This window comes from Rattus norvegicus, chromosome 16, assembly GCF_036323735.1.
Source record: "Rattus norvegicus strain BN/NHsdMcwi chromosome 16, GRCr8, whole genome shotgun sequence".
In the NCBI taxonomy this organism is placed as follows: Eukaryota; Metazoa; Chordata; class Mammalia; order Rodentia; family Muridae; genus Rattus; species Rattus norvegicus.
This window is the reverse complement of record NC_086034.1, coordinates 5,207,605-5,230,191: the sequence shown is the minus strand read 5'-3', so window position 1 is coordinate 5,230,191 and position 22,587 is coordinate 5,207,605. Positions and strand designations below refer to the sequence as shown.

At 48.7% G+C, this 22,587-nt stretch overlaps 1 protein-coding gene across 6 annotated transcripts in view; it reads right to left on the bottom strand.

Annotated features, from left to right (window-relative positions):
* Positions 1 to 22,587, bottom strand: part of Chdh (choline dehydrogenase) — a 32,330-nt gene that overhangs the window by 1,876 nt on the left and 7,867 nt on the right. For 3 of the 6 annotated variants that reach the window (XM_063275132.1, NM_198731.3, XM_006252579.5), the window contains exons 2-7: positions 4,303 to 5,071; positions 3,271 to 3,422; positions 2,468 to 2,597; positions 1,389 to 1,523; positions 940 to 1,082; positions 440 to 542 (exon numbers count right to left, since the gene is read on the bottom strand). In XM_063275132.1, the coding sequence (XP_063131202.1) occupies positions 440 to 542; positions 940 to 1,082; positions 1,389 to 1,523; positions 2,468 to 2,597; positions 3,271 to 3,422; positions 4,303 to 5,020 (1,381 nt within the window). In that variant the 5' untranslated portion in view covers positions 5,021 to 5,071. Of the gene's footprint in view, positions 1 to 439; positions 543 to 939; positions 1,083 to 1,388; positions 1,524 to 2,467; positions 2,598 to 3,270; positions 3,423 to 4,302; positions 5,072 to 6,546; positions 6,636 to 9,236; positions 9,341 to 12,409; positions 12,600 to 22,587 lie in introns of those variants that run through there. The other 3 variants (XM_063275131.1, XM_063275130.1, XM_008770984.4) reach the window with 3 other exon arrangements.

The window sequence follows — 22,587 nt, the reverse complement described above, 5'->3', positions numbered from 1 at the left end:
CACCTGCCCAGAGGCAGTTACTGGCAACCAAGTATCCTAGACAAACAGCGCCATGTGTGTGTCTGAGGTCTGGCATCTCTGAATGAGCGGTAAAGATATGTAATCTATGTCTGCTACCATGTAGCTGTTTAGCCCCCGTGCCATGGGGGTGGGGAGTAAAGCCTCGCTCATGAGGCATGAGGGGCATACAAAGGCAGGCTTGGGAATGCAGCGTGCTCTTGGGCAGGGACACCAGGTGGGTGGCCTGGCAGCTGTTCCTCCCACAGATGGATCTGAAACTGTTACCTCTGTCCTGCTGTGCAAAGCAAGGCCCAGGCTACCTTGTGTGACCCAGAACTGAGGGCAACCCCAGTGTAAGGCAGCAGGATCCAAGGTAAAGAGTAGGGACACACGGGAACCTATGGCGGACCCAGGGGATACAATGTAGCTTCTGTGTTACCTGTTGACAGGTAGTTGGGATTGATCATTGGGTGGTCCTGAGGGTTGGTGCTTCTCAGTTTCAGCCAGCCCACACTTGTGGCCCTCATGGTTCCCACATGTACCTAGAAGGGTTCAGAGGTAACGGTTTACAGTAATCTCCATTAGCTACAGAGAAGCCCCAGGTTCCTGTGGGTGGGGACTCAGCACTCGGTATTCAGACTCCATCCTGTCTAGCCTTTACTCCTTTGCCTGAAATGGTCCTGGATGATCCCGGGGCTGAGGAAGTTTTGCCTATTGTCACTGTTACAGATCCTGCCCTCCACACATCCTGTGGACTGACTCCTGGGCTTTCTCCCTTGGCTAAGTGAGGTTTAGGCTCCCTTTCCTCTTCCAGTCAGACATAGCCATTACGGGCAGAGTACTAAACGTAGGTCTACATGGTGGGACAGAGAACACCATGAAAATCTATTCTTTTGAGAAACATGAAGGCTGAATCTCTAACCATGGCTTTCTGCGTACCTGGTAGGCCTCCTGCTGGGTAGGTTTCCGCCCATGGTCAATCACTTGTGATGGCAGGAAGTGGAACTGGATGTCCGGATGGGGGACCCCAGGCCGGCTGCGGATGAACCCTCCGGTCTCTAGATGGGCTGTGGCTCCATCTCCTGGAGGTCACATGGGGACAAGGCAGAAGAGCCAGTCAGCATGCAGCAGGTGGCCCAGCTCTTCCCCATGTCCCTCTTCTCCCCCATGTCTTTCTTGACCTGGGCTTGGGACTTGGCATCAGGTTTGTCTATAATTTCCCTCTTCTCCCCAGGCAGCTACACCCAGCATTTCAGATGGGAAAACTGACTTGGGTGATTGTCATCTAACTTTATTCCTAGCAACTTGAGGCCTGTCTTGGCTCGTCAGGAAGAAGACCATGATGCCCACAGACCACAGCCACCGAGTTCTCCGGGAGGGAGGCCCACCTGTGAACCTCCAGAGCCACTCCAGGCCGATGCAGACCTTCCGCAGAGGCTTCTGGGCAGAGTGGAGGGTGATGGGCTGTGTGCAAGCATGCTGAATGTAGATCTCCAGGTGGTCCTGCAGGTTCTGACCAACTCCTGGGCACAGGAAGGAATCGTTAGGGAAAATGGCCGACACAGAGGTGAACCCCTGGCTCTGGAAGCTTTCCTCTAGTCCATTTGTCTTTTAAGCCAGTTCCTGTCTACCCTGACCCCAGCCTTAGAGTAGTTGTTTCCCCGAGACACTACTTGTGCTCTCTCAGACCAGACTGGCTCTTTCTCGGATGCTGCTAAAACTACATGCTCTGTCTCTCTCTACAGCAACCACTCAGGTGCCCTCCATCAGTCCTCCTCAGCAGCACCCTCCAAGGACAGGGCCCACAATTACAGCAGGTACTGCGCTTGGTGAGTGTCACTGTGTGTGTGCTGGCCAAATTGACACTTGTCAGCTCCATCATCCTCTCCCCCCCCCCCCCCCAGTCTGTTGAAGGAAGAAGCGGTACCAGCATTCTATGCAGACACAACCTAAGCTCATTCAAGCTCAAGCTCACACTGGGCAGTCGTGCCCAGACCCCTTTCATAGGCCTCTCTCAAGGAAAGCTCCCTATGAAAGGCCGGCCTCTTGTGTATGGAGGATAAGGAAAGCCCTCAGGGACACGACACACCGTTTCTAACATGAAGCTTGGATCTTCACCTGGATAGAGGTTCTGGAGCCCTGAGCTGGCCTCATTTTGTGCTTAGAGCAGCTAGTAAATCTTGGGGATAGACCTTTCACACCACAGGCCCGTCCTGGTGGTAACCTTAGCCCTGCTGCAGGATGCTCTCCTAAAGGGTGCAGAGGCTGACTGAGGGAGGGTGGAGGAAAAGAGCACAAAGACCCCAGGGTCCAGGGATAAGAGTGTCCAGGGAGACCCAGAGGCCCTCGGATTTATATGAAGGATGGATCTGACGCCTTCAAGAAGCGCCCCACCCCCCACTTCAAGCAACAGGATGCTGGGTTCTACAGAGCTACCTTCCAGGCAGCTGTCAGGGAGGGAGCTCACCGGGCAGATGGCACACCACAGGGATGCCCAGTTTCTTGAGGTCATCTGCATTCCCAACACCAGAGAGCATGAGCAGCTGTGGAGAGTTGATGGCGCCCCCGCTCAGGATCACCTCCCTGCTGACGTAAGCCTGGAAAAGGCAGAGGTCTACGGGATCACACTACTTGAAAAGCCAGCTGTTCTCCTGCCTCTTGGAGAGGCACCCAGGTCCGGTCATTACCATGAGAATATGGCTTTTGGAGGGGGGATGGGCATGGGTGGGCGGGACTGGGCGGGAGAGGGCAGGGGAGGGCAGGGGAGGGCAGGGGAGAGCTGTGCTGGGCGGGGAAGGACAGGAGAGGGCGGGGCTGGGCGGGGGAGGGCGGGGGAGATGGGGGGAGGGAGGGCAGGGCTGGGCAGGGGAGGGCAGCGGAGGGCGGTCTCTGACATATTGCTGAGTGAAGAAAAGCACCATAGAACGATTCCACTTGTGGTTTTGTAAACTTCTAGGATTGATCTAATGGTTTCTGGTGGAGCCCTGAAACCATGTAGAAGGTACTAGGGAACTCTCATGGGATAGATGTGACAGGTAGAGGCTCATGGAGGCACTAGGGACCATGGAGTCTGCAGGTGTCAGGAGTTGGGGGTCTTCTAGACCTCTGGTCTATGGGACCTCAAGGACAATCCTGCCATTGCTACTAGCTAGCTGTTCACTCATCCTCGGGGCAAGCGCATGTGGCTGGGAGACAGGAGCAAAAGCCTGATTGCCAGGTGGCTGCCTGCCCCTTCCTGTGGCCCACACATTCCACAGGAAGTCAACTCACCTTGTGGCTCTGGCCGTCCTTGATGTACTCCACGCCCACTGCTCGCGTGCCCTCAAACAGCACTCTGCTTACAAGTGTCTGGACCTCGGCCCTGAGGTTGGGGCGGCTCAGCGCTGGGCGCAAGTAGGCACTGGCCGTGCTCCAGCGCTTCCCTGCAGGATGGAACAAATAAGGTGTGACCTGCCGCCCTTCCCCTCTGGGGAAAGCAAATTGTCCTGCCCTTGACAATGCAAGGCCTGCCTTCAAGGTGTATCCGTGACCTGGATACACTACCCCGAAACCCAGGCTATTGGAGCCCCATGGTTTGCTCTATCCCGCTGCGAGCAAGGTCTGGTACTACCTGCTCTGTGTCTACTCGCATCCATCTGCAAAGAGGCAATAGCTGGGACAAGATGGCCTTGTGCTGTCTCTTTCTGCCTCAACTTGCTTACCTGCAAGTCTCTACAACACCACGGGTCGTTCATTACACAGAGCTGTTCCTTCACTCTTCCAGAGCCCCTTCCCCTCCCCCTCTCCCTCTCCCTAGTCAGGCCACTGTGTTCGGACCACAGGACCGAAATCCCTACCTCTCTCAGCTTCCTAGATCTGTGGCTATAGGGCTTGGTTGCTGTACCCAGGTTTGGCAGGCCCCTGGGGATTCTACAGTTACCTCGGCTGTACCACGTGACCTAGAGGCACGGTGAATGCCCAAGTCGTTGGGCTGTGTCCTGTGATACCTATGGGGAATATGGCATCTCCCTCAAACCTGACACAATCCTTATTTTGGTACTTACTGACCATGATGGGATCAGGAGGGAAGGCTATAATTAGCAGGGGGAAAATTAAAAATCGGTGCCTTGGGGGCTGGCTCATTGGTTAAGAGCACTGACTGCTTTTCCAGAGGTCCTGATTTCAGTTCCTAGCAACGACATGGTGGCTCACAACCATCTGTAATGGATCTGATGTCCTCTTCTGGTGTGCATGAAGAGGGCTACAGTGTACTCGCGTCCATTAAAAAATAATATTTAAAAAAAAAAAACAAACAATTGGTACCTTGGTGGATGGTCATGTCCATCCAGCCGAAGCCCTCCTGTTGGAAGCCATTCATGTCTTCAGTGAAGGGGTAGCCAGCCTGACGTGCTGCCTGCAGGAAGGCCTGGTGGAGTGGGTGGTTGGTTTTGCCCCGAGACACATGCAGTGGGCCATCCCCACCACGGTACATATTGGCACCTAGCTCATGTTTCTGTGCCTTGCGGAAGTAGGGCAGGCAGTGTGCATAGTCCCAGCCCTCAGCACCTTGGCGGTGCCAGCGGTTATAGTCCTCCGCATGACCTCGGATGTAGACCATGGCATTGAGGGAGGAGGAACCCCCCCAGACCCGGCCTCGTGGCCAGTACAGTACCCGGCCATCTAGGCCGGGCTGAGCCTCAGTGTGATAGTACCAGTTGTATTTGTCGTCGCACAAGTTGGCCACAAGGGCAGCTGGCATGTGGATCTTCCACTGAAGCCGCTTGCTCCCCATCAACAAGTCCTTGGGCCCCGCCTCCAGTAGCAGTACCCGATGATTCGGGTCCTCAGTGAGCCGATTGGCCAGCACGCAGCCAGCAGAGCCTGCGCCCACCACGATGAAGGTGTACTCATCCTTGCCCCCAGAGGCGGCGCTAGCAACAGCGCAGCTGCAGGGGGGACGTGGCTGGCCCTGCGCAGCCCAAGCCAGGGCTCCACGTGGGCTCAGACATCTTTTGCTCCAGCTTCTAAGGACCTGCCACATGCTTCCAGCCGGGTTCCTCTCTCCACGGACACGAGTGGGAAATCTCTCGTCCTAGAACAGAAAAAAACGGCTTTGAGACTCTCAACTCCACGGCATGTGCAGACACAGTCTGGAGTTAGTTGGTCATGCTGCTATAGCGAAGGACCTGCCTAGCTTGGGCAAGGACATTGCACAAAATAGTCACTGCCCATAATAGCCACTGCCCTGGAGAGGTAGAACCTGAAGGAGGGATTTTTATTAGGGTTCTGTTAGTCCAGAATGGGGGTTGGGGAAGAGGGAGGTTCCTCCCCCACCCTACAGGCTTGGGGGTTCCCTGAACTACTTCCCTGTGATATCCATAGGAACTTAGAGACTGGACATTTGGTTGCTAAATGGGAGGAAGGTGCTCCAGCCTGACAGACAAGGGGCTACTGTCCTACTGCAGATGGGACATTGCATTTTATTACAGGAATACACAGGAAAAATAATAAAAAGCTCTCCAGATGGAGAGGGATAAAGTAAGTAACTTTGATGACCCATTGAGGCTGAGGGACCAAGGCTATGGAGCTCACAGTCTGAGAGATCCCAGGATGCACCAGGACCCAGAGTCACAGGGTCTGTGACTTTGCAAGGTCACCTTGTAAAGCAGTAGCTTTAACAGAGTAAAGCCAATGGCCTTTAAAAAATGTTGGTTTCTTTTGTTTTTGAGACCTTTCCCTTTCCTCCCTCCAAACCTCCCGTGTACCCCATCTTGCTCTCTTTCAAAGTCACAGCCTCTGCTTCAATGGTTGTAAAACACAAATAGATGTGTGTATGGAAATGCATCCTGCTCAGTACTTACGATGTTACTCGTATAAATATGCCACTGACGTTTTATGGGTCTTCTCTCACCAGGGTCCCACATGCTTGGTGCAAAGATTGAGAAGAGCCTAAGTATGTCACTGAACTCCTGGTGACGACAGCATCTGAACTCCGCAGCCCCAACAACAACCTCTAATCTACACTAGAGCTGAAAGCAAGGGGCTGACGAGTCTTGTCAATCTTGTCCTGCCCAGACAAAGATCATGACAAATCCCCCTAGTTTTCCCTCAGCCCCGTATCAGGTAATCAGGGCCCTCCCGGAAGCAGAGGAAGGCCTACACCTATGAGACAAAAAGTGGCAGAGTCTTCTGGAACAAGAATTCTGCAGAGCCCCACCCCCCCCACCTCCAGCTCCAGGTCCTATGACATGGCACAGGGTAACAGTGCCCAGTGCTCAGCTCTCCAAGAGATTGACTCATTTTCCTCAAAGTGCCCTGCCAGGATAGTTGCACCCTTATAAGAGGACACCATTTACCCATCTCCGTTAGACTGCTACACACAAGTTGGTATTCCATAACACTTTGGAAACACACAAATACACTCTTTACAAAGAAAGCATGCAACAGAACCAGACTCCCTGGCTCCTAAGTCAAGATCACAGCTATTAGAAATGATTTAGTTGACAAATGGACATGCTGAAAAGACATTCAAGAAAGTATCATAGCTCTGTGGGCAAAGGCACTTACTTCATAAGCCTGGTCGCCTGAGTTTAGTCACTAGGACCCAGGTAAATAAAAGCCAGGCACAGTGGCACACATCTGTAATCCCAGCACTCCTACAGTGAGATGAGAGATAGAGACATAAACGGCAGAAACAAAAGGGACCCTGCTCCAATATATGGAAGGAGAGGTCCCCAGCTCCCAAAAGTTATCTTGTGACCTCTATGTCCATACTGTGGCATTGTATACCCCCACACCTCACTAAAAAATTAGAAATTTGGAATGATATATTTGATTTACAAAACAAAAAATGCAAGAAAAAGCACAAAGGAGCTTTGCTTAAATGTAACAGGAGGAAAACTGTAACACTGAAGATAGGGATGAAGAGATTTTCCTGGATGAAAATGTGAAGAGAGAAGTGAAAAAGGGCAGAAGAAAAGAACGGGGACTTGGGAGCTTTTAGACCATCAAGCTGAAGTGTGGATAAGTGGAGTCCAAGCAGGAGAACTAGACACAAATAGATCAGTTCTGTCAAAGAAACAATGTGCCAAAATGCACACCCTGTGAAAAGAAGCAAGGTACGAGGCTAAACCAATATACATAGTAAATAACTAATAAGTAGCAACATTTCAAAACAAAGCAGCAAACCCCAAGCAATGGATGGTAGGAAAGTTCCCCCAAACACATAAGGGTGAGCATGTGCTGATTCTCTCCAGTCTCTGTCAGAGGAAACAGAGAGAATGCGTCTTTATCCATTCTAAAAGGCCAGCATCAAACTAATACCAAAACCAGACAGCCAAAAACATCAAAGACAACTGCAGATCAGTATCTCTTATGAACAAAGATGAATACGTATCCTGGTGTGGGTCTTACAGGGGGCCAGTACAGCGGGTGGGGAAATGGGGGGTTTGAGGAGAAGGTGGCCAGGCAAGAAAAACCCCTCAACTACGTCTTAGTAACTGGATTCCAGGTATTTTGTACCAGCAAGATGGTTCAGAAGGTAAGTACTTGCTCTCAGGAGGAAGACCTGTATTCAGTCCTTGGAGACCACATGATAGGAGGGAACCATCTTCCACAAACTGTCCTGTGACCTCCACACACACATGCCATGCCATTCTGTTTTACACACACACACACACACACACACACACACACACACACACACACCACACACCACACACCACACACATGCACACACACATACACACACACAGAGAGACAGAGAGAGAGAGAGAGAGAGAGAGAGAGAGAAAGAGAGAAATCTTAAATGTTTTTAGTGTTTTTTATTCCAGCTCTACATTTAAAAAAAAACTTATGTACCATACTCAAGTGGGGTTCACCCCCAGATTTCACATTTGAAACATTTCACATTTGAACATCAGTTCATGGGGCCCTGAGTTTGTTTATATCCCTCACAGACCTGCAGGCTGGCTTCCCTACCTCAGATTCCAAAATGAGATAATCGTTCATCCATTTCATGTGCAAAAAGGGACTTTCATCCAAATCCAATATCAAGAACATGAGGATGGCAGACCCGAAAATATCATGTGACCAAAGGAAACAAGGATCCGTGTAGTAATTCGTACCTCCAAGAACAAGGACCTTGTAGGGGAAGGATGGCTAAAGAATGGCCTGAAGGTCATGCATGCTGCCCCACCAGGAGTTAAAGAAGACAAAGAGAAAGAAGGACAGAAGGCAGAAGACACAGATGATGGTGAAAAAGACCCCTACATTGATTTCTTAAAGTCACTGGCAACCAAACAGAAGCTTCAAAGAGACTGGACAGACTTGGGGGCGGGGTAAGAAAAAGAAAAAGGTATAAAAAAGAAAAAGTTATAAAAGGGCAGAAGTATAAACACACACACACACACACACACACACACACACACACACACACACACACACACATACATACACACCAGATCCTCCCTTTCCCCTCTTCCTCTTCCTCCTCCCGCTCCTCTCTCCTTCCTGAGACTTCAGAAAGCAGCGGCTAGTAACAATAAAGGGAAGAGAAGAGCAGGAGAGGATATTCAGGGACTCAGTATAGAGAAAAAGCCAAGGCTCCTAAAACAAAAGAGTCCTGAGGATATTATAGCAAACGGGGGCACTCATGTTCTGACTGGAAGTGCAGACACCATCATCTTAACCCAGAAAAGAAAGGGTCTGACAGAAGTGGGGGATCGGAAGTCATTGCAGGGCCGAGAGCAGCAAGAGAAACTGGAGTCCTGAGTCCTGATGTCACAAGCAGAGGGAGGTGGGCACAGCAGTGTCCCTGTATGGAATGGGCAGAAGAAGGACACCAGAAGCCACAGCTATCAATGGCTGCAGACGAGAGCAGCGCTCAGTGAACAACCAGGAGAGCACAGCAGCGCCACCCAGAGGGGAGTAGCAGCCAGGAACACCTGCCCGAGAACAACAGGGCTCCATTTCCTCACTGAACAGCTCTAGCCAGGGCCAACTTACACTCTATCATCTCTTAGATCTCTCTCAATTTTCCAGTTTTGCAAATTGTCATTTCAAGTACAAAACAACACGACTATCACCAGGTTGAACTTCACAGATATTTGTGATGTAATTAGGGATATAGAAAAAAAATTTTTTTTCTGTTAGCAAACTCTTTCTTATGCCTTCTACCAGATTTAAAATACATAAGTAATTGTGTGATTTTGTTGTTGTTGTTGTTGTTCTGAAACACCGTTAAAACTGGCATTCACCTTTAATCCCAGTACTTGTGAGGCAGAGGCAGATGGATCTCTGTGAATTCAAAGTCAGTCTTGTTCACATAGCAAATTCCAGGCCAGACATAGTGAGACCATGTCTAAAAAAAAGGAAAATAAAAGAAAGGGAGGAAGAAACAAAGACAATTATCACAAGGTGGGGAAAAAAGAGATACAGAATTACGCAAAAGTTTTAAAAAGTACCTTCCCACTGTCCAACCTGAAAAAGGTTATCTACAGAACCCCTATAGTGGCAAGGAACCCAGAAGCTTTCCCACCAAAATCAGAAGCAAGGCCAAGACACCCTCTCTCACCAGTTCTAGCATCACATTCGACTTTACGGCTCAGCAGTCAAAGGAGGAAACTCAAGAAGCATTCCGATTAGGAAGAAAGACGAACGCTTCTGGCCAACATGGTCTTCTATGTAAAAAATTTGAGGAACTGACTAAAAAGGTCCCTGGAGCCAACAGGCTGCTCCAGGGATACCTCAGGAGACAAGGCCAGATACAAGTGTCAGTCACACTTCGATATGCCAGCAGTGGGCCTGGACCACTCGAAGGGAAGACACAATTCCACTGAATTGAATGTGCCAAATGAGAAGGAATAAATCAAAAACACCTTTGCAATTGGACAGAGCGATAGTCTATATTTTGGGGCAGGGAGATTCAATATTGTCTTTGTTCTTTACCATTTAACTTATAAATCAGTGCAATCCCATTTGGTATCCCAGCAAAATTTGTAAGTATCGATAACCTGATCCAAAGTTTATATGCAGATGCAAAAGACCTCAAAAAAGTCAACACAATGTTCAAAGAGAACTAAGTTATAGGGCTGACACTATCTGAACTCCAGGCTTGCTGGAGTGACGGAGAGTACGCCATGGCCAAAGAAACAGGTGACCATCGACAGAGCAGAGCAGAGCTCAGAACAATGTCATGGAAACAGATCCATCCACCAAGCAGCAGAATGGAGAAGAAATGGCCTACTCCACAGAGGGCGCCAGAACCACTGAGACACACAAGGGAAGCTAGATCTGCCGTATCTTTAATGTTCAAAATGGATCGCAAACCCAACACAAAGCTATAAAAACAATCCTAGAACCCAACAGAAACGCCCAGTGTCGGGGACTGACAATGATTTCCTAAGATAGGGTGCCAAAGGCAAAAACCTAAACACAAAACTGAAGACTGGTAAAGCAGATCTCATCAAAAAAAAAAAAAAAAAAAAAGAAAAAGAAAAATGCCTACTAAGACACTGTCAGGAGAAGGAAGGGACAAGCCATTGACTGTGCCTGAGATGAAGGACTGTCACATAAAATACACACATCATAAACTGCTAAGTGTGCATAATAAATGTCCTGACTATCAAGTGGGTCAAAGGGAAAATAGTTGCACAATAACTGAAGACTTCAATGTTCAGAGTTCGATAATGATAGATGAATACGATAATAGAAGAAAATCCACTATCAGCCAATTGGACATAACATGTATACAAAGTGCTCAACCCAGCAACAGGAGCATGTTTGTTGTGCTTTTTTCTCAAGTGTACAAAAACCAAACTCCAGGACAGATTATAAATCTTTAAGACAGAAAACATACCAGGAATCTATTTGGAACACAGTGGACCAAAACTAGGAATCAATATGCAGAAGAGAATTCACAAAAATATGAGATTAATGCTTCTAAAACCCCAGTGTGCCAGAGAAGAAATCACAGAGGAAGTTAGAAATATGTGAAGCAAATGAAGGAGAACACACGAGACACCGGGACTTATGCAACAAGGCGAGAGCAGTGAATGAAGGAGAACACACGAGACACCGGGACTTATGCAACAAGGCGAGAGCAGCGTTATCAGGCTCTTCAGAGTCGCATCTTCAAACAGAGGGAAGATCGTTATCCTGCGAACAACTAGAAAATAGAGCAAACCAAACCAAGGCTAGCAGAGGGAAGGAAACACTGTCGATCTGAGCAGAGATAGAGAAAAACAATGGAGGAAACTGATGAAGATGAACTGGCTCACAGAGAAGCATTGAACTTGGTGAGCTTTAGGGTTATGCTTGGCACTGACAGCAAGAAAGCTTCTCGACTAAGAACAGAAGCGACATACTGTTGCAAGTTCTTGCCAAAACACTTAGTTACACACACGCGTGGTGGGGGTGGACAGACGGGGTGGGGGAGAGGGGGAAAGAGAGAGAGAGAGACAGAGACAGGGAGACAGAGACAGAGACAGAGACAGACAGAGACAGAGACAAACAGAGACAGAGACAGAGAGAACAAAAGATTAGGCCTAAATTTAGCCAAAGGTTTAAAAGCAACACTGTATTAGCTTCTTTATCCTTGCTGTTACAAAATATCTAACAATAGCAACTAAAAGAAAGAAGGGGTGTTTGTTTTACTTTGGCTCACGCTTGAGGGGATACAGTCTATCATAAAAGGAAAGGAACTCAGGCAGGGGTGCGAAGTGGCTGGTCTCCTTACTTTTGTACTTAGGCAGAAGAAAGGAATGAATGCTGGCCTCTGCTGGCCTTTTGTTCAGTCCAGGGCCTCAGCTTGTGAATAGTCGCACCCACATTTAAGGCCGCTGCTCCTGCCTCCCTGTCAAATTTCTGGAAATGCCCCCTCTAACACAACCAGAAACATGGCCTCTAGAAGATTCTGAATCCTGTCAGGTTGACAATCACAATTAACTGTCACATTGGTTATTGAAAACTATAAAATGTTGCTAAAAAAAAATACAAAAAATGGTATAAGAATAATAGAAAAAAAATCCCACATTCATAGATTGTAAGAATTACTGTTGTCAAGATACCAGTACTACGTAGTTCCTACCCAGTTTCTACCAAGTGACAGTGGCATTTCTTTTTTGCTGTAGAAAAACTCATTTTGGGGACTAGTGAGATGGCTACAGGTAAAGGTACTTGCCAGCAAGCCTAACGACCCGAGTTTGAGCCCAGAGTCTATATGCAGAAAGCAGAGAAGTGACTCACACAAGCTGTTCTCTAACCTCTACATGAACACAGCGGTACATGCACAAACATGAAAGAATGAAAAGAAATAAAGAAGGAAAAAGGAAGATCTACTTAATTGATTATATGGGATCCCAGGGGACTCCAAGCAGGAAAACAGTAACAAAAACACCAAACTAAAATCCCAGGAAGAATAAAGACTCACGGTTCTGGAGTTTTAAGTTACTGCAGCTCCATAGTCACAAGAACTGCAGTGCTGTCAGAAGCAGAGACACTTGAACTAATTCAGCAATACAGAAACACGTGTTCTTGCATAGAGGGCCCAACTGGGTTTTAACCGGAGCCTAAATCATTCAATGAGGAAGCAGAGGTCTTAGCAAATGCTACCTGGGAAGCAAGCCACAGGCTAGAGTGTGCACTTGGACCTTTGCTCTTGCCACAGTCAAAAGTCAATCCAAGAAGCTGGGGAGATGCCGAGTCAGGAAAGGGGTTGCTGTGCCAGCCTGAGGATCTGGGATTCCCAGAACCTATGTAAAAGGTCAGGTGGAGGGGGCTGGGGAGATGGCTCAAGTGAGTAGAGTGCTTACTATACAACCATTAGGACCTGGAGTAGCCATGTAAGAACTGCCACACACGTGTCTGTAACCCAGAGTTCTGGAACATGAAGAAAGGATTATGGGAATTTGCTGGCCACCATCCAAGTGCTGGTTCACTTTTTTTCAGAGGGAAAAAGGTGAAGAGTGAAGTTCTTATTTGGTGTCCCTCAACACACGTGGAGTGAGAGCACACACACGTGCGCACACACACACATACACACACACACACATACACACACACACACACACACACACACACACACACACACAGAGTCATATGTGGCACTTTGTGCATTTGATCTCACTGATAGGGAGGCAGAACTAGGAGAGCCCCTGGGACTTGATGACTAAGCAGCCCAGCTGAATCAGGAGCTGTGGGTTCAATAAGAGACCCTAGCTTGTCTGACGAGGAAACACATGCCTTTAATTCCAGCACTCGGGAGGTAGAGGGCAGGCAGACCTCTTGAGTTTGGAGTAGCCTAAGCTATGAAATAAATAAATAAGATGCAGAGTTACAGACGACGCCAGATATTGACCCCTGGCCTCATGCATGCACAGCCACACACATGTGCACACACGTGAACATGCACATGTGAATATACCACATACACACAAATTAATTATAAAACTCTGGTGAAAACATGGGGGAAATCCTCATGACATTAGATTTGGAAATAGTGTCTCAGATACCACACCAAAATTATAGGGAATAAAAGAAAAAATAGATAAATTTCAGTTCTGCAAAATGTTAACAACACTTTTGGGCATCAAAGGACTCTGGCAAGAGCAAAGGCACACAGGGCGTAAGGTGGACACAGATCACTGTGTGAGGCAGACCTGATCTATGTAGAGGTCCAGGGATACATTGCAAGACTCTGTTTCAGAAAACAAAGTCCAAGCGAAACGACAAGCCCACAGAATGGAAAGCACCTGCCAGCCTCTTGTCTGACAAGGCACTAATGTCCAGGATGCACAAAGAACTCCTGGAACTTAACAACAGCAAAATCCCGATGGACACAGACAGGCAGAAGAGATCTTAAATAGTCAGCTTTTCTAAAGAAGATGGCAAGGGAGCACAAAAAGACGCTTAAGCCTCCTCCAGTCATTAGAGAAAGGCGAGTCAAAGCCACCAAGAAGTATCAGCTCATATGCATTAGTATGCCTGGAACGGAACCAATGGAAAATAGCCAAGAGTTGCCAGGAAGGCCAGAAGTTAAGAGCCTTTGTACACTGCTGCGAGGGAGCCAAGTGTTAGCCACTGGGGGATACAAGCTACAGGTTTTTCAAAAAGTTATAGAGTTACTACATGGTCTAGTAATCCTACCCTGTAGGTATTCCCAGAAGGGATGAAAGGCACACTCCCCGAGCAATGCCTGGCAATGCCACACTAGTGCTCATCACAATAACCAAGCGGAGAGATGCCAAGTTGCGCAATCTGATGATTAGATAAGGCAATGGAATCTTATTCATCTTTAAAAAGGGATAGAATCTGATACAAGCTAAATAACTGAAACACGAAAGCATTACGATAAGGGAAATAAACCAGATACCCAAAGGATAGGTCACTCTGTAGACAGAGAAAGTGGATTAGACGTTACCGGGGACAAGGGAAAAAACTGTTTAATGGGAACAAAGCTTCTGCCTGGTTAGCTGAAGAATTGTGGGAACGGCCCACAGTAGTAAGGTAACACAGTGAACTTAAAAGTGAATTAAATAGCCACTCCCCATCCCTCACCAAACAAACAAAAAACAAACTAAACAACAATAAACAAAAACAAAACCAGGGCGCCACCAGCCCTGTGGGTGGCTGCTGTGACGCGACTGTTATTTGCATGAGCAAGGTCTAAAAATTTCAGGACCTCCTGGCTCAGTCATCCAAACAGAGCTCGCTGGTCCAAGTACAGCAGCTTCAGGCTGGCTTAGGGTACAAAGCCAAATGCTGTCGTAAAGACATCAAACAACTAAATCAAGTCATCTAGTCAAACCGAGGGATCTGAGAACAGCGATTTCTCTGAGCAGTGAGCACGTGGAAAGCTTTCAATCTGCATCTGCTGGTATTCGGTCTAAGCTCCACCCCCACGGTTGCCTGGCAACAGTCAGCTGTGCTGGACTGTAAAGGGAGCTGCTTGCCCCCTCCTCTCCTTCTTGCTCTCTCTTACTCTTCTCTTCGTTCTTCTCTGCTCTCTTCCCTTCTCTCCCCATACCCCGTCCCCTCCCCCCTCATGTCCGCGACCGGCTTTTGTTCCTTCCCCTCTTCTGCTTTTCTTCTCTCATTAAACCTCTCCACGTGGAACCACGTTGGTCTGGTGTGTTCTGTCCGGACAGGGCCTGAGCTTTAAACCCCAATGTTGGTCCCAGCAGTACCTCCTGTGCTTTATTTCCTGAAGCAAAGGACAGTATTAAAGCGGACAGACGGAGGGGCCTTCCACCAGGAGGTGTGGATCTGCTGAGGAGATGAGAAGGCAGAGGATTTCCTCCCGGGGTTCAGTTTCCCTTCCTTTCCTTTGCCGCAGGTATTGCAGAACCATATCCCCCACCACATGCAAAGTCTTCCACTCCTCTACCGTGACACCCTTGCCCCCCAACTCAGGTTAGTTAGGGTCTGGTCCTGAGATAGCCACAGATCTGTGTGGATCTGGTGTGCAGAGAGGACATTAAATGGAGGACCTGGAACCCAGGGCCACCACCCCCTGCTGCTTTGCTGCTGTGTTTGCTGCCACACGGGTCTCCAAAGCATGATCTAAGCCAGCTGGCAACTGAAACTGGGCATTGAAAAGTGTGTGCAACTTTGTGGTGAGAACGTTCAGTTGCTTGTGGTTTTGAGTCCATGACCAGCCAGCCACACAGTCTGGCGATTTTGGGATGGTGTTAGGTTATGAAGGAACGGGAACCAGAATAGAGCGCTATCCACCGTCTCAGGAGTCCCTTACTTGGAATACAATCTGTCTTTGGAGCTGTGCAGCTGGAACACTGGAAACCATCTGAAAGACCTTTTGAGCAGGGCTCCTAACGGCACCCCCCTCCTTGGTGTGTGTGTGTGTGTGTGTGTGTGTGTGTGTGTGTGTGTGTGTGTGTGTGTGTCTTAATATTCTCCCAGTACATAAAAGTACATACTATACTAGGGTCTGACCCACGGACCCCAGAGCTCCTGGTTTTCAGTCATCCAAGAAGAGCTGGCTCTGGAGAACACTGAGCGTACTCAGCCATGCCCACAGCCTAGCCAAGCATAGGAGCTGTTTTAGCCTCAGGAACTCGGACTCCTTGACAAATACCGATTCTGTTCTGGGCCTAGTTGGGGAGTAGTAAGCCTGCCCAGGAGATAATGGGCACACTGGGATCTTAAGGTCTTGGACTCAGCGTCTCACTTCCAGGAATTTAAAAGGATTTCTGAAAGGCTAGAACAAAAGCACCAGGGGGTCCGACCTGGGTCGTTAACACCACAAAGAAACTACCACCTCAAAACTTACAAACAGGGTTCTGCTTACTAAAAAGTACGGCCATCCATACAAAAGGGTCCCAGAGACACATTTAAATAGTGACCATATGGCCCCAGCACCTTAGACAGACTCAGGTAGACCTGAGTCCAGAGCTCAACTACTTAAGGGTTTCAAGGCTCAGGAAAGTTGCTTCCCAGTAAGTCCCAGCCCTGCCCAGGCTATTTGGTCTTCAAACCTGTCACTGATTCTAGCAGGTAAACCCATGTTAGAGGCCACAGTCACCCTCACCAAGCTGGAAGTCATTCTCAGAACTGGAGGACTGGGGTAGATCAAATGATCTTTGTCACCTGGCCTTCTAGTGCAGGTTTTGAATTGTACTTTAATTTCCTGAGGACCCAGATGAGGGTGCCAACTGAAAGTGGGTTTGTGCCATTAGGAAGAGCCTCTATGTCATCAGGTAGGGACACTGTCCCATGTATCAAACCGACCAGAGACACAGTTGCCTGTGCTGAGCACTGGGCATGGGTTAAGTCTCCCAGGGGACAAGGACAGCAAGGATCTTCACAATTACTGCCTGAAGAGAAGCAAACCCCAAGAAGTCGTCGGAGGACAGACCTACCTCCACCACAGACCCTACCGACTAACCCACACCGAGGCAGCCAAAAGGTAACAATCTGAACAATGGTGAACATGAGCGTGAGGCACCAAACCCTCACGCCAGAGCCAGGGAGGACAAAGGGTTGGCTGCCCTCCTACAGCCCAGCAGATCCTGGCTGGCGGCACCACCACCTCATCCCCACATCTACAGTGTTTCTGGGTGAGCGCCGGGGCGGCTCAGCTTGGAGTCTCAGTCTCAGAGCTGAGACATATGGTCTAGTGGCTCCAGTAGGAATTTCACGGTTACCTCCGTCCCTGGCAACCCAACTCCCTCAAAGAGCTTCCTAATGGCCTCAGAGACCCTGCTGTTCCTAAGCCTGCCTAGCTGGTCCCTCTCTGCTCCCACTCAGCTCTGGGCTGCTCTTTAGTTCCACGAGCACATACTCGACCCTGGCACGCATGACCTTGCCTCCAGGTACTTGTCCCAGTTTCTGTTCAACTGCCTCACTCCTCCCTGTCCTCTGGCCTCACTGACGGATCAGCCTTGCAGAAGCCTGAGTCTACACTGACCACGTTCACCGGGGACTTTGCTGAGTCTCGCTTTCCGTGTGCTGCACCCTGTAATACTGGCCGCAGCACATGCTCACTCAAGGATGGGCCTGAACATGGCCTAGAGCCAACTGTTCCTGGCAACAGGGGCAGGCCTATACATCTGCGCTTTGACAGGCAGGAGGCACCAGGCAGTAGGCACACAGGAGGTCTAGATCATAACCTGGCCATGGCTACCTAGACATACACAGACCAGAGCTACGGTGACACGCTCTTCGCTGCGTGCCCTGGGCACCCTAGTTAACTAAAAAAAGCTTTGCCAGTGGGGTGGGTTGTCTCATGGCAGTAATTCCAGTCCTCGGGAAGATGAGACACGGGGGTTCATGGAGAGTTGGAGGTCAGCGTACGTAGGCTATGTAAATAAATGTCTTGACAAAAGGGCAGAATTAAATGTTAATAAACCCTAAGGCACTCTCTTCAAAAATCTATTTCCCTTCCTTTTCTTTTTTTGTGTTTGTTTTTTGTCTTTGTTTTGTTTTTTGTTTGTTTTTTGTTTGCTAGTTTTGTTTTCTTATTAGTATCCTGTTTTCTTTTTCTTTTTTTCTTTCTTTTTTTCAGAGCTGGGGACCGAACCCACGGCCTTGTGCTTGCTAGGCAAGTGCTCTACCACTGAGCTAAATCCCCAACCCCAGTATCCTGTTTTCTTGAGACAGGATCTCAGATATTTTCCAGCCTCTATCTCCTGAGTGAGCTGAGATTGCAAACCCATAACCCTGGAAGGCTGAAAATTTGTCTGTTTCTTTTCTTTCTTTTTAAAATATACATATATTAACATTTAAACATCAGCTCTTACACTGGCCCAGTACTGTATGGAAGAATTGCATGGCACATGCATGCTTGGCTCTGTTTTTGTGACTTATTTGCTGTGCAACCTACCTCGCCTGTAACTAGAGGAAGAGTTGTCCTAAACTCACAGAGAAGAATAAACAACTGAAACAGGAAACCTTTTGCTCCCTGCCACGCTTTACAGCGTCATCGGACCCAGGAAAAGGAAATAGCCAGCTCCAGCGTTTTCAGCTTTCTTCTTTCCCTAAGCTCCCAGCCGGGAGGTTACTAATAAAGGGGGAGGTAGCCCCACCTCTTACTGGAATTTCTTCCTTCAGTCCTCTTCCAGTTAGCCAGGGAAGGATTGCATTTCACAGGACAAAGGCATTTCACTAATGGTTCAGCTTCCCCATCTTTTCTACCGGGAAGGTGGTGATCTGGTGCGTTCTCTCTGGAAGATGGGACAGTCTCTGGGTGCTGGAGGCTCCGTGAAGCTTCACAGAACCAAGAGGCCAGGACTACAGATCCCCGTCTGTTTGTTTCTAAAGATTTGTTTACTTTATTTATATGCATACACTGTAGCTGTCTTCAGGCACACCAGAAGAGGGCGTCGGATCCCATTACCGATGGCTGTGAGCCACCGTGTGGTTGCTGGGAACTGAACTCAGGACCTCTGGAAGAGCAACCAGTGCTCTTAACCACTGAGCCATCTCTCCAGCCCCCAAAGCACTGATTTTTAATTTCATCCGTATAGGACCATAATTCTCTTAAACTCAGATTTCTCCTCCTAAGAATCTCTCTCTCCACAGCCACGTAGCAGACAACACAGCAGAGAGAGACCCATCTCCCACACAGCAAGTTACTTGGCCTCCGAGAGATGATGTCTGGTCACAGAGAATAAGGCCCTCTTGTCCCCTGTAGCACAGGCAGATTACCCTCTGGTTCTGTTGGTCAAGACACTGTGGATGGGACGAAATGGGGTAAGGGAAATTCCCTACCCCAAAATGAGGGCCATAAAATAGGCCCAAGGCGTCAACGAAACCTGTTGTCAATGGAATATGGAGCCCCTCCCAACACCTTGGAGCCAGGAGGTGTCAGAAAAGCAGGCCGTCTGGCTTCCCTCTCACCCTCCACAGGTGAAGCCAGGCCCTCTCCACTCTACTCTCCACTACAGAAATTGATTCCTAGACACTGCATGCTCCTTCCTCTGTATCCTTCCATGGAGTCACAGGGTTTGGGGCATCAAACCTCTCACACCAAGAAAGTCTGCTCCCGCCATTCTGAATGGAGTCTTTTCTTTCATTTTCCACCTCCGCTTATCCCATCCATGGAGCAGAAGCTGCCAAGAAAACTCTTCAAGGATACCGCATGTCCCAGGGCCTTGCCCTTGGAGCATGACCTGGGTCAGTTCAGGTGACACACTGGGTTCTGTATTCAAGAATGAATCTGCTCTCTGTGCTCATCCCTACTCTCTGGGGAGCCCTGGGGAGCTACAGGCTCACTTGGCTTTTCCAGTGTGAATGTGAACTATCCTTGCTGGGCTTATGTGTCTGAACACTTGGTCCCCAGCTGGCAGCGCTGCCTTTAGAAGGTTGTAAAACCTCTGAGATAGGGAGACACGGCTGGGGCAATAGGTTACTGGGTACGGACCCTGAGGCTATAGCCCAGCCCACTCTGCCTGATGGCATCTTTTGTTGGCATCCTGCACAGAGCCGTTGCTACAAGCTCTGGTACCAGTAGCTGACCCACTCAGCCACTGTGTCTTCTCCACCCTAACAGAGTATGAGTCAAAATAAACCTCTCCACTCTAAAGCCGTTTCTAGACTGTTGGAAATTTGGTCCCAGTCATGAGAGAAACAACCATTATGTTGGTAGCCGGGATTGCCTTTACCTCCAACAGTGACACCATTTGGTCACTGTTGCCATGGCAATGGCCATACATCCCCAGTATTCCTTTGCTTCATTTCCCAACTTCACCTGGGAGTAGTTACATCACATTCCAAATAAAAGATAGACAACTTCTGCTCTCTCTCTCTCTCTCTCTCTCTCTCTCTCTCTCTCTCTCTTTCTCGTTTCTCTTCTTTCTCTTGCCCCTTCCCCTTGTCTTGTTCTCCCATTAAATCTCTCCAAGTGGAACCGTTGTTGGTGTTGGTTTTGCTGTGCTTTATCTGGACAGGTGCGGGCCGATATTTAACAACAACGCATTATACTGCAAACCAGGGGATATGTTGCTCCTGTGTGTGGGGAGTGGAGGGGTTAACCTGCCACCTCTTTCCCTTGAAGTCTTATATGGAGGGGACACCAATTGCCCACGGTGTATTAAGAAGATAGGATGCAATAAAGCTATTGTTGGGTGGCTCTCCCAGAGGTAAGAGACCAGCAGAAGGGAATGGACGCAGCTCAGGTCAGCTCAAGGATGGTGCTTACGCTCCAAGTAGGAGCTGAGCGGAGCTGTGCTGTGCTGTCCTGTACATGGGCGAGTGGACCCAACAGCCAAGAGGATCTCAGAGCAGCTGGGGACATGGTACAGTGTGGCCCCAGCTGAGCAAGGGTAGGTCTCGGTTTCTGGGCTCTTGGGCAGTAATAGGACAACAAGAGGAAAATGAACTATTCCTCAGGGGAACTAAAGGTCCTTCTTGTGCCAGGCCCAGCATAGATGTCAGAGCTGCGGACACTGGCAGCCTGGTGGGCTTGAGTTATCAAGTTGTACCCAGCAGGGACCAGCATGGAGACGGGAAGGGGGGTTGTTTCATTAAGACTGACAGAAGCAGGTGGAGAGTAAAAACATCCCCTAAAGTAGGAAGGGGTGGGCACGGGAGCCACGGTACAGAGGAACACTGACTTCTAAATGATGTGTATCTGCTTCTGCCCACCCCACAGACCTTGTCCGCTCAGGCTCCACACTCCTTCCCTCGAAGCTTCCCCACAGCATCCTAACAATGTCCTCAGTGACTCAGTGATGCCACTGTTCTCCCCACCACATCCCCCCACAGTGGCCGCTGGGGTGTCCCTGGAACCAGAAGAAGTGAGAAAGGAAACAGGTAAGGGTCAGCTTGGACCTCACCTAGGTGACATCGTGTGAAGAAGATGACTGACAACAAGGGACTCCTCTCCTCATCTGGGGATAGAGTCTTAATACCGTAAAGCTAATTGATACCTACACTAGAGTGACATCCTGTTTTCAGGTATGCCTGCCAAGCATAGAAAATACAGAAAACAGGGCCATCGTGCACAGAAACCACATGCATTTCTTAAAAATAAGCTCAGGCTGGAGAGATGGCTCAGTGGTTAAGAGCACTGGCTGCTCTTCCAGAGGTCCTGAGTTCAATTCCCAGCAACCACATGGTGGCTCACAACCATCTGTAATGGGATCTGATGCCCTCTTCTGGTGTGTCTGAAGACAGCTACAGTGTACTTATATGTAATAAATAAATTAATCTTTAAAAAAAAAAAAAGCTCAAGTAACTAGAAATGGTGGGGGATGTGGTGGGAGGATCTGCTTTGTTTTGATAAGTTTGTGAGAGAAATAAGGGGTCTGTACACTGCTCGTGTCTGGCCATGCTGCTCTTACCTAGATCCTGGGGACAAGAATTCAGATCTGAGGAAGATAGGAAACCATTGTCTGTCAGATATGACAGTGGTCTTGGGGTATACGCATTAACACCTTTTCAGAAATAAACAAAAACCGTCAGGGAGTGGGGTGGGTGGGTGGGGCAGATACTCTCGAGCCTTTATTTCCTTAATCCTGTATCTACATGACATTTACATGGCAGATTACGCATTTTGTAAAAAGCACACAAAGAATACAGTGAAAGAAAAAACAAAAAAAGGGTTACCCACAGGGGATAGGAGGGCAGGAAACTTAGACCAGAGAACAGCCCAGGAGTTACCGCCTGGGTTCTCTCTTGCTAAATTTGCATATGCTTTCAAATTTTCATACCAGGGAGGATTTCAACCAGGGTAGACTGAGAATCTCAAATATCATCCACAAGGGAGGGGCAGAAAGCACTAAGGCGGGAGGCAGAGGCCTGGTCCAGGCTGAAGGACAAGCTTAGAGACTGGACACGGTCCTGTTCACTCTTCCCAGGAGCCTGAGGCCTTCTGGAGACGCTTTACTGCAGCTGTTCAGTGGCTTGCTTTATTGCTGGGGTCAATTTTCAACGTGTTTTAAGATGAGACCATGAGAAATTAAAAGAATCTGAAAATAGGTAAGTGAATTCACCACAGGAAGTTCGAGCATGTTAGAAACTGCGCCCTGAATGCTGGAGCCTACCCAGCAGTTCTGTCCATCAGAGAGAGCTGTCTTTCCAGGACTTCATTAAGAAACAACAGAAGGCAATAGGCAGTGTGGAAATGGATCTTACTACAAAGAACTCACG